The 12,053-nt window shown below is 38.0% G+C and overlaps 1 protein-coding gene across 1 annotated transcript in view; it reads right to left on the reverse strand.

Annotated features, from left to right (window-relative positions):
* Nucleotides 1-12,053, reverse strand: part of BMPR2 (bone morphogenetic protein receptor type 2) — a 113,857-nt gene that overhangs the window by 59,041 nt on the left and 42,763 nt on the right. Inside the window, exons 2-3 of the mRNA XM_083842234.1 lie at nucleotides 1,895-2,068; nucleotides 531-710 (exon numbers count right to left, since the gene is read on the reverse strand). Of these exons, the coding sequence (XP_083698360.1) occupies nucleotides 531-710; nucleotides 1,895-2,068 (354 nt within the window). The remainder of the gene's footprint in view (nucleotides 1-530; nucleotides 711-1,894; nucleotides 2,069-12,053) is intronic.

Genomic DNA, 12,053 nt, shown 5'->3' on the forward strand with positions numbered 1-12,053 from the left:
TAAGCCAAAATTAATCTCTACCAGAGATAAGCGAAGGAAAGAAGTCAGATTTCAAAGCACTGTAAGACTGCTGAAGAGAACCTCAACAGCCTGATCACTTTAAGACCGGTTCTACTGCTCAAAGCTATCTATGAACCAGGACTAAATAGATAGACCAGACTTTTCAGATGTGCCATAATTTTAATGAACTTCCTGGCCTGTTTTTAACAGACATCAGAATCCTGAATATCCCCACGTGTTTCTGAAGTTAGGCATCCAAACACCCAAGCACCCAAGATTAGAGACTATTTTGGAAAATATAATAAGCATTCAGCAGTTGCCTATACAAAGACCTCTCTTGTAAGCACTTAACTCGTCCTTTGCAGAGCACTGTGGCATATATAAATGTGCTAAACTTCATGTGGAAAAGCTGTTCTGTTTGCTATTTCTGTTGCGTATGATTAGAAAGGTCATAGATTTCACATTTTATAGTACACAAAAGAAGAATCTTTCTCTAAATGAAATGACAGAGATGGAAATGTCTGACTTACTGAAAGGTGTTGTATCAGTAGGGTCAGGAGGTGGAAAGTTTTCAGTGAAGTTGACATTACACAAGTCAGTGCTGCAACAGCAGAAGCGATATGTTCCATTTTGAATCAAAGGTGGTGTGGTCGTAACTATACACTCCTCAAAGTGACACTCTTGTGGGTCTCCTATGTGAGACCAGCAACCTGTAAAAAGAAGTAAATTAAATAATTATTTTTGTTATGGAGGCATAATAGAAATCAGTACCATACAATACTGAATTAAATGTTACAGAGCAGGGTGAAAAGTTATAATTTGCTTGACTGACCTTACTAACACCTTTTAAAACCAGCAACCAGACAATTTCTTTCAGAATTTACCGCTGTGTAGAAGAAGAAACATGGCTGGTGATGCAGGCCAGCACCAAAGCTGCCCAGCTGTCAGCCTCAGTATGACAAATCACCACCTGGCCCACAGTCTAGGCAAAACTGTGACTTAGTATTGCTTCTTGGAGCTAGAAAACAAGACTGCATCTATAGTTTGGTACTTCTTGCAAAATTTCTAAAAATGGTGTCCTTCTCATTGTCAACATTACTAGAACTAGAGAACTACAACTTATTTCTTGCTTAGTTTAGGCCTTTGGTTCCTACATCAACTGTCCCTTCTCAAATATGGTCAAAGGTGGTTAAATGTTTATGCACAAGTGCCTGGAAAGGTAAGAGGTAGCGTGGTAGCAGCAGTAAGCAATCAGTGCTTCTTTCAAGCAGATTACCAGATCAAACATTAAATAAGAGCTTTGAGGTGAACTGCCCATGTTGTAAACACTAGTTTTCATTCAGTTCATACCTTATACTACATTAACTTGTATCCAAGTAACAAAGCACAGAGTTTCTCAGAATGAATATCAAAGCACATCTCCAGCAACTGCAAGACACTTCACCTCTCCCTACCATCATGCTCCCAGCAGAAAAATAATGAATTGACAGTATGTGACAGTTCTGTGCTAGAGCAATTTACTTTGTAAACAAACATCCAATCAATTTGAAAGTACATTTCTACTTAATGAGACATTTATTTTTAAACTTATCATGACTCTATGTCTAATGAGGTATACTCAAGAAAGCTATCTTCCTCTGGATTTCTTATGTAATAACTGATTAGAGGTTTTTTCCCCTTAACTGTACACTGGGCTCCTTAGTCTCTTCTATAAGTCGTTTATTTCAACAAACTTGTTATTCATACTTAAGATTGTTAAATGGAAAGTTAAATTTGTACAATGAGCAAACAAAACATTCAGTTTTGCAACAGAGCATCCTCAGGTCAGATCGCTATACCACAAAAAAGAAGTTAAGAGTAGCAAAAACTGCACTTATGATGAAATGTTACATACCTTGTTTTACAAGATGTATGTCTCCTTCTCGTGTTTTCTCCCAAAGTCCATAACAGGTACTACCTTTCATGCACAAAATCGTGCCATTCTCCTGGGAGATTCGGCTCTCGCTGATTCCATGGTCCTGCTGATACGGGTCCTTAAATGCACACAGCCGCTCCTCACTCTGTGCAGCTTTAGACAAAGAAAGAAAAATATTTTTTGTCACTGATTTCATTCATGAAATGTTAACTGTAACTTTAAAGCATGATTATGGTCTTCTGGAAACCTATAACCATCTTCAACTATACGTGCCCATTCTTTAAAATGTACTTCAACGGTCAGAAGCAAAAATGAGGTCCATCTATCCTGAAGTTACTTTCATAAAGAAGACCAAAAAAACAGCAGATATTTTAAAATGAATGCGTAAATGCTTCAAGTCCACATGTACAGAACAAAAATTTCATTGCATAGCCTGCATCGTTTGTCCTCAAGTGTAAGTTACACAACTGTTAGTTGGTTTCTTCAGCAACCACATGCATTACTTAATTGTTTCCAGATCCTAAACCAATACAATCTTTTTCAAAGTGCCACCCAATCCAGTGTGCCTCCCTCATTCAGTTCCCCCACCCCACCACTCTCTTTCTTTTGATCTCTCTTTTTTTCCTACTTTTTATCCATCCACTGCACTGACATTACTTCTTTTCCCTCAGTAACTTATTAGTTTTGGCTATTTCACAGATCATTAATGACCATCAACAGAAATACTAACAGCTGAGGAAAACCCATACAACTCCGATCATCAGATCTGCAGAACACTGACTGTAAACAGGAGCAATGCTATGCGTAAAATCTCCCTGTGGAATGTCCAGCAGGAACATTCTATGTATGAAAAAAGTACAAAAATAAATATACATGACCACTTGAAAAAATCTTTGATCTTTTTATTACAAAAAAAAATCACTGCATACTGATTTTAACAAGAATATTTGATCAGTAAAACTTTAAAAATGGAATAACTTAAGAACTCAGATGTTTTACCCATACTATTACTGCTTTTTCACTTATGTCATCTCCATTAAAGGACTCAACCTTGCTGATACACCTCTGTCTTTTCCTTAGGAAAAGACGGGTAAACTTTCAAATTCTTTAGAAAGACATCAAGCTCCAAGACAAATCTTACATTTGTAGTAAATATGTTCTTTAAAGTATTTTCATTCTTCACTTAAATATGATTTTATAAAATGCATGGCAAGGTAAATGTGTAACTACAGCACAGAAAAATATTCAGTACTACAGCTCAGAAAAGACCCAGTCTCAGTAAAAGCTTGTACTATGCATCTGAAGTAGATTTCATCCCATTCTTTAACTCATGTGAAAGCACAGTCAGCAGAAAGATGCAAGGTTTAGTAGATGACAAGTGATCTTTTGAGAAAACCAATTTTGAACTTTAAATAAACTTGTAGAATATGATTGTCAATTATTAAAGGTACTGGATATGTACAAAATACTTATTCACTGAGAATTTAATTATTTTGTCATTCTACAGCACACTTGCTGCAAAAATACTGTTTAATTGTATTATCGGCACAGATTGTTTTGTAATAGAAAGACAAAATAAGATATCCAGACTCAGATGTGTCTCTTTTCCAAGGCTTTTACTACTCATTAAAGAGTCAAAACTCAATATTCTCTTATCCAGAGACAACTATATATAACTGCACCATGCAGAAAAACAGTCTGACAGTGACTCCCAGCTTATTCTGCGGCAGCAGTAATTAAAATAGCACAACTTAGTGTATTTTTAATGGTCTGGTAGGGCAGGTATGATTAGTTGAGCTGCATGTCAGTTCAGTAGTGGTAAATTCTCAGTGGAGGGGACAGGAACTTCTTAAGCTCCTGTAATTCAATCACTTGCAGTTCCACATACTCCAATAACCTAGACAGTAGTCCATGTTACTCACCCGCCTCTGTACACTGACTGGTGTACAATTTATCTTTTACATCTGTAACTTGAGTTTTGAGGTGATAAATACATTCATTACAAAGCAGTGGCTTATGTTCAGAAACTCAATTGCCCAAATTTCATATCTAACATTTTCTTTCTAAATGAGTAAGCTGAGTTACTGAGGACAAAAAGGTCATATATTAAGAGCTAACATGTGCTGCCTCAAGCAGTCCTTGCCAGCCGCACGCAGTAGTTTTATTCTCAGGAACAGCTGAGTATGCCAGGCGTGAAGCATCTGTCCTACATTCCCTGCTCTATGACATAGGACTGGCCAAGAAACAATGTATGAAAGGATAGTACTCAACTACTGCAAGAGAACTGGAGCTGACTCACTTTCTGAAAATCGAAAGAGGAAAAAATATCACTGAAATACAATTTTCAAGAAGGAACGGGACAGAATTATAGCTTCTTGTGAAACATGATGCATCTGCTCCAAGGGACACTATGAAGGTTTTAAAATCAATTGCGTGCGATAGCTGAATGGGACTAAGGTCATCTGAGATGTTGCTTGTTTACAGAATGCTCGAGTTGCTGCAAGATAAGCTCTTTCATGATTTGCCTTTGTTGTGAAAAATAAATCAAAAAGAACAGAACTTATAAAGCAGCTACATAGATCTGGTTTCCTTGTCAAAACCTGTTTGGTGCTTTTTTTGTTTTGTTGCATTTTTTTCCCAAACAACAACAACAAAAACCACAATGCCAGGTAAAGTCCACTTTCATAATACTTCAATAGGTTTAAAAAATAAACAACACTTTTACCTTTTAACTAATAGGGGAAAAAAGAAAAAAAATTGCTTTCTACTTACTCACACACATATATATAAAGTAAGATAGTTACATGTATCATGCTTGTGCTCCAGAGTCACAGACCACTTTAACTGTCCACTTGTGACTCTTCACCTTTCTGTGTATCTATTAGGATTAAGGTTGAAAGGCAAGAACATGCCAAAGCTACTTTGAAAACTACAGGTTGTTAACCATTGTGCTAGACGCTACCCAACCATAAACTAGATAAAACAGTCATTGCTACCAAAAGCTCTTCTGATTTAAGAAAATATACTGCCCCATACCAACACCTGCAGAGGCGAGGAAGATGCAAGCATGGGAAAGCACCAGTGCTAGCAAATGAGTGCCTGCCTTCATCAGTTTTCTAGCATACTAATAAAAATGCAAGTTAACTTGCCACAATTTAGCATCAGATGATCTCAGTGGGAAACTTTTCCAACAAAAATAAAGGTTACACACCCAACAAATAAGAGTTTTCATGCTGATCCCTGCACATTCCTGCTTCCATTATAGCAGAGTACTACAGCCCCTACGGGAGCAGTACCCACTGCAATACTCTGCTGACCCCTGCCCTTTTTCTGATGGCTTGGAACATTTGGAGGATCAGGATCATTTTTTTTCCTATGGTCTCTGTATGTTCATTGTTGGTGCTCTAATGCCAAAGAAAATTGAGTAGGACATTCAGATCTACGGAAACTATCCTGAAGAACCAGAGAATAGACAAGCTGCTTCAGTTTCCTTACATGGTTACTGCACGTTCCTGCTCTGGGAATTTGGCAATAAGGTTTTGCTCTTCCAGTCAGTGGAACTCGTCAGCTCTAAAAACTTTTAGTATAAGAACACTTCTAAGTTAGGCCCTGGAAGCAGCTGCCAGCTTAGATGAGTACGCCTAAAACTTTCCCCAAAAGAAATGGAGATACTGTTGTTAAAAAAAAAAAAAAAAACACAGAGGTGCTGGAGTGCCTGTTCTAAACTTTACATGCAGCAAGCTGACAGAACAATATTCCTCAGCTGGGTTCCCTGCTGGTTTTTGTCTCCAAGGCAGGGAAATGGTGGCATAGAACTAGAACTACTGGATTCTCCTGTCTTCAGTTCCAACAGATACAAACCCAAGAAAATACCTCAATGCTAAGATCTTCAGTGAACAGCAAGAGCAATTAAAATAAACAAGCTGTTTAGCCTCTGAAGGCTCTGGCTCTTGAACTGATCTGTTTTATATACCCAGGTCATTTGCAATCTATGCCAGAAAAATTAAAGGCAAAGCGCCTGTGGACAGACGTGCTCAGCATGTTTTAAGAACCCACGAGCAGCTCACTGGGCAGTGCTCCTTTGCCTCCAGATTTCACAGACACACAAGATGCACCAGCATTGCATCTTCAAACGAGCAAAATGCAGAGGCCATTTACAGGTCAAGCTGTACAGTGTATCTGCCCAGGCAAGAAATGCCCCTGCATTGTATTCTGCGAACAAACCCAACACCTAGCACCAAGCGAGGCATCGGCACAGGTTGCAAAGGCCATCTGTTGCACTGCTGAAGCCATCCTCCAGAACCCTGCTCTTGCTAAGAGATTCCATGTTGTACCAATGCTTGTACAGCCCTGTTCAAGCTATCCATCTCATTACTCCTACACAAGTTGAACATCACAAAAATATCTGCTGTAAAATCACTAATCTGGACTGCAGCTGCTCTGTAAATGTGCAAGTCTATAACAACTTTTATGGTTAGGACTAAAACACTGCAAACAGAAAAAAATGCCAAAGGTGTATATATATACACCCAAAGGTTATAAATCTGCTGAATCAAATGAACACTTTTTTTTTTTTTAATGCTCTGGAGGGTTTACTCTACTTAAACACAACTATCTGATTAAATCAGTATGCAATAAAAAAAGTTCTAATTTCCATATTTCTGAAGTTACAAAGAAAAGGAAAAATTCACATGAAAGGTTACCTCCAAAACTGAAGAACACCTACTTAATTTTTCTTCCACAATACACAATAAGGAAGAAAAAGACTTTTGGCATTTTTATCATCACTACAAAAAGGTTGAATTCATAGTAAAATATATTTCTTTGTCACATAGAACTCATTACATATTCAGGTATTTTCTAACTTAGTTTTCATGATAGATGCAGGGAGATTTTCAAACAAACGGAAACGAATGCTTTTATGTCATAAACTACTGAAAAATTTGCCACTACAGACAAGTGGAAATAGATGGGGCTGATACTGTAAGGGACAAAAAAGTAAAACTTGAACAATGACTAGTAAAGGATTTATTATGAAACACATATTTTCCATTCCTCTTGAACTTGTAGAGCAGGCAAACTATGACAAAATGATTTAATAAAAATAATGAAATTAACTCAAACTTCAGTTCTTTCATCCAGCATGGATTTCCAACAAAAACAAGAATGGGAGGCACCATTCCCAAAAGTTCTACTTAGGGGCGAGAAGGGGGGAGCATGCAAGCAGGGCAAGCTCTTCACTTCCTTATCACAGGAAACAAACAAACAAAAAGAGTTGAAAAGTTGTTTCTCTCCAGCCCATTTTGCACCTCTATTTTATACAAAAATGAAATGTATAGACCAGTTTCAAAGATATGCTTAACACATGAGCAGTATTACAATTAAATACGGGTAAATAAGTAAGCTAAGAAACACATTCACTCTGCTTTCTCATTTGGCTACTGTTATGGTTGCACCTGATCATCACACACACATTCACACACTTAAGAGACTCAATTTTCAGCAGACAATGAAATCTTACTGTCATATTCCAAGTTGAGAATGGAGAAACAGAGTTAAATTTTCTGAAATTCTGAAGGAACTGGGAATTTATCGTAGTTTCACTTGTTCATCTCCCAACATGTTTTGCAGAGGGAGAAGATATTTCTGGACAGCAAAGATTTTAAAAAATATATAAAAATAAATTACAAGACAGAAATCTCACGTGCTACAAATACGATTCATGTACACTAGGATGAATTTAAGTAAATGAATATGCTTCTATTGTTTTTAATATACTAGTATACTCAGTCTTTTGCAATTATTTTGTGTTATTGGAAAACATGATTACTGAAAACAACTACAACAGAAACACCAAAAGTTACAGGAATCCAACTGCAAATCCTTAAAACATGAGTCATATTTTCATTAATAGCATAGGAAGTTGGTTCCATTAGTACTTAATCAACGTTTCCTGTCCTTACATCTATTCAATGCTGTATATGGAACTTGCATCAAGTGCAAAGGGAGGGGGAAAGGAAGGAAATGCTACAGAGAATTATTCTACTCCCTATTCTAATTGTCAGGATAAAAATCAAAATTTGCGGCTTCACGATTAGTGCCAGGCAATACATTTCGTGATGTAGAAATCATGAATCCGAAGGTAGCTGTCAGAAGACAGATTTGCATGTAACCTTAGGGAACAGACTTGCTGGCATCACAGATATATGGATACTGCTTTGGTAATTATATCCAACTACCTTCATGACCACATAGGTGAAGACATGGAAAACAAAAAATATCGAAGGTAAAGGTTTCTGAACATTTGCTTGCTTATAATAGAATTTCTTTAAATACAGGCCATTATACGTTCAACTAGGAACTTCATTAGGCTGCAACAGATTTTTTAAAATAAGTTTCTTCCTGTAACTTGTCCTTTGAATTAGTAAGATATTAATCAGAAGGACCAAAAACACAAAACCTGTTTTCTTTTGATCCTGTCAGCTCTCTGTGAAGTTTTTATGTATTCAATCCGGGGAAACATCATTGCCCTAGAGGCAGGGCTATGAGATAGCACGTGTCTTCACGATACAAGCTAATAAAAGGAAGGTGATTAAAATACCACCTTCGAGTGTATCAGGAGGCTCCTCTCAGTATATCTTTTCAGCTACTGTCGGTTGCTTTCTGACGTGATATAGATAAAAAAAAACCTTGAAATCATCACTTAGCAAGCACTTCACTGCTGTGTTTTCACCATTTTCTCCTCAGAGGCATTAACTACAAATATATCTAAATGTGTATACACTTACATAAAAACATCACATGCAGACTTTTTTTTTTTTTTTAATAAGTCATTCTTCTACAGACAGACCATCTTTAATACTAACGTATCAGGAGGAAAAAAGCTAAGATGCTGATGATCTTCCATATATTTACACTTTCAGTACTCTGTGTTTTGCAGCACATTTACCAAATACGCAGCAGAGATCTAGACTGATTGGTTGAGAAGAGAAATAAATCTCCTGTTTAAGGACTGGGCATGTAAGTGTGAAGGTCTAAAACTATAAGAAACGGGCTGGGGGCTTCTCGAGCAAGACATTATGAGCAGCACCATGCAACACACAGCCAGGACAGCACAGCCCACTGATTCTACCCTAGAAGCTCTCCAGGTGGGCTCCACAAACACAAATACAAACACTTATATTTTAATGATAAGAAATAAGAAAGAATGGGAACTTGCAAGGAGAAAATACAAAAGGAACTTCCAGGAGGGAAGAGCAGGAAAGTAAAGAAAAATACTTCAGCAAGTTGCATCTGAAATTAAAAGCTTTCCTCTCCTAAAAATGAGAGGAAATAGAATATTGCAATCATCAAAAGTCCTCCAATGTTTTATAGGGCACAGTATGTACCTCAACATACACCACAAAATACATTTTGACAATATAACCCAGCCAGTTTATACTCAATGTTAAAATCTGGAATAATCTGTTCACAATATTTCATGTCCTTAGTCTTCACTGACAAAAATAATTTGGGTTTTCTCTGCTTTTGCTGTATAACATAGCAGTTTCAAGTGCTGGCAATTACACAAGCTCAGGCTTTGATTGAGAACCACTGCCAAAACTAAAATGATTGCTAGTACTGATATCCATTTCAAAGTGATTAAGTGACTGCGCATGCAGATGACTAAATAATTTATGTTCATTACAAGACCCTTTTCCATTAAAATAACTTGACACTAGAAAATTCAAGTACCCTTTTTTCCGGTACATGGATATACTTTAGGCTTTCATTTTCCTCACTCCAATCTTTAAGAAACCAAGTAACTTTGAGATCTTTTTTCTCTTTATACCCTTTCTAGCACAGTGCTTTCTGCTGATAAACACTATCAGCAACGACAGAGACAACGTTTTCCTGTTGTATTCTTAAAAGCCACTTGTGCATATTGGTGTTTCGACTGCATTCTGAAGTGCCATTGGTTTGCTGGCTTCAGGTAACTGAAATAGATAAAAACAGAACCAAATCATTTGGCAAGCTGCATTGCACCTTGCATGTTGTATATGATGTTCACACCATCTCCCACCCAGGCACCACCATTTTTCACCACTGCAGTACATGGCCCACAGCCTCCTCTTGGCCTCACCTGGGGTGTGCTGACCCAAGGGATACCCAAGGAAAGGAGCATGCTGCCAACAGGCCAACACACACTGCCTTGTAGCCTGCTGCTACTGTCTGCTTCTTCCCAGATCCATCCACCACATAGGGGGTTTAATGAATTAGAATTAATGTCAATAGAGAGGTATAGATTGGCCAAGGAAGTAAATTGTCAATTCAAATTCTTTAATGAAGGCCTTGATCTCTCTTCCCCAAATTAACTCTCCAAGGAAGCGTTACCTTAGAAGAATCCAGCTTAAGTTAGAGGATCTATGAGGGAGAGTAGCAGGACAGCAGAGATTTATTGCTAGCAGCTGACAGATTATTTAGTCCACACACGTTGGCAGATTTTATACAGAAGAGACCTGAGTTTACTGCACATAAGCTGTTTCAGTGCCTTATGCCCACAACCTTCAAAATGTTTCAGATGACAATCAGACCACCTGGCTGCACAAACCTCATCCAAAACAGGCACTGCCACAAAGATCAAAATTTTTATCCACCTATCATGATTTATCACCTATCACAGGATACAGTAATTATACCACCCTCATGACAGCTGCAAGAAAGCTAATGATACCTGTGTTCTGGCATAAAAACTGCTGGGACAAAATTAATAAATTTCAAGTAAGTTTGAAGCAGTAGAGTTAATGCTGGTTCATGGTTTACATCAAGAGGCCGAGACATTTTTCATCTGGCATGAGAAAAGATCTAGCTAAATCTATAACGAAGACGTATCTGATTGACTCAGGCAGGGTCAGAGAAGGACACACTACAGATTTAAAAACAAGTGTCCTAAAGTCTGAATGACAACCTTAACAATTTGACCTTTTTATCTCTATTTCAGCCACTAATCTGACCTACCCCCTTTACAAAACTTCCTTCAGAATGTGTATGTCTAAGCAAGAAAAAGAATCTACATACTTAAATGATTCAGTAACTTCCTTAAGATTCTGTTTATAGCTGTACTCAGCTGGTAAGCACTAAGGACATTTGTTTTTACTGTATAAGTCTGTCTAGTTCAACAGGTTCCTTCCTTCCATCTTCTTCTCCTATGCTAAATTACCATTGATTTTTAACAAGACAACTAAAAGGAAGTGTGTGTAACAAACAGGTAGTAGAGGAATGTTATCAATCTGGCCAACATGAAATTCTTAAATAGTCAACTGCTAACAGTGAAAAATCCACTCTGGGATGTTAAAAGAGATAACATTATCTTAGTTCAATGATGACACAGGACTGACGACATTTAATCACACAGCTTTTCACTTAAGAAACAGTTAAAGGCTTTACACCAAGAGATCATGGCAGTTTGTTTTTTTTCTTTTTAATAGTAAAAATAATTTTAAAAAGTCATAGTATTTTAACATTCACTTTGAATGCTTCAAAATACTCATCATGGGTACAACTTTGGCTGCCAAAATATAAGAAAAACATAGAAACTATTCAAGAGTGTCCAAAGGAAGGCTAGGAAGCAGGCGAAGGGTCTGGAGGGGAGGACGCGTGAGGAGCAGCTGAGGTCCCTTGGTTTGTTCAGCTCAGAGCAGAGCAGGCCGAGGGGAGGCCTCATGGCGGCCTGCAGCTCCCTCACGAGGGGAGCGGAGGGGCAGGCGCTGAGCTCTGCTCTCTGGGGACAGCGACAGGACCCGAGGGGACGGCATGGAGCTGGGACAGGGCGGGGTCAGGCTGGGTGTTAGGGAAAGGTTCTTCTCTGAGAGGGTGGTCTGGTTTTCGGGTGGTTCTGTGTGGAGCCAGGAGTTGGACTCAATGATCCTTGTGGGTCCCTTCCAACTCAGGATACTCTATGATTCTATGATCATCTCACTTCAACTTATAGCCAGTTTATAGTCAATTCCAAAACACTTCACATTCCATATTGAACCAGATTCAGTCAGCGTGTCCTATGTGGCAATGCAAGGGTCCAAGCCTACTCAAAGATCATTCTCAAAAGTTGTCAATATTAAATATTGAAAAGCAGAAGTACATTAACCTAAAATTTATATGA

The sequence above is a fragment of the Anser anser genome (genome assembly GCF_964211835.1).
Source record: "Anser anser genome assembly, chromosome: 6".
Classification (NCBI taxonomy): Eukaryota; Metazoa; Chordata; class Aves; order Anseriformes; family Anatidae; genus Anser; species Anser anser.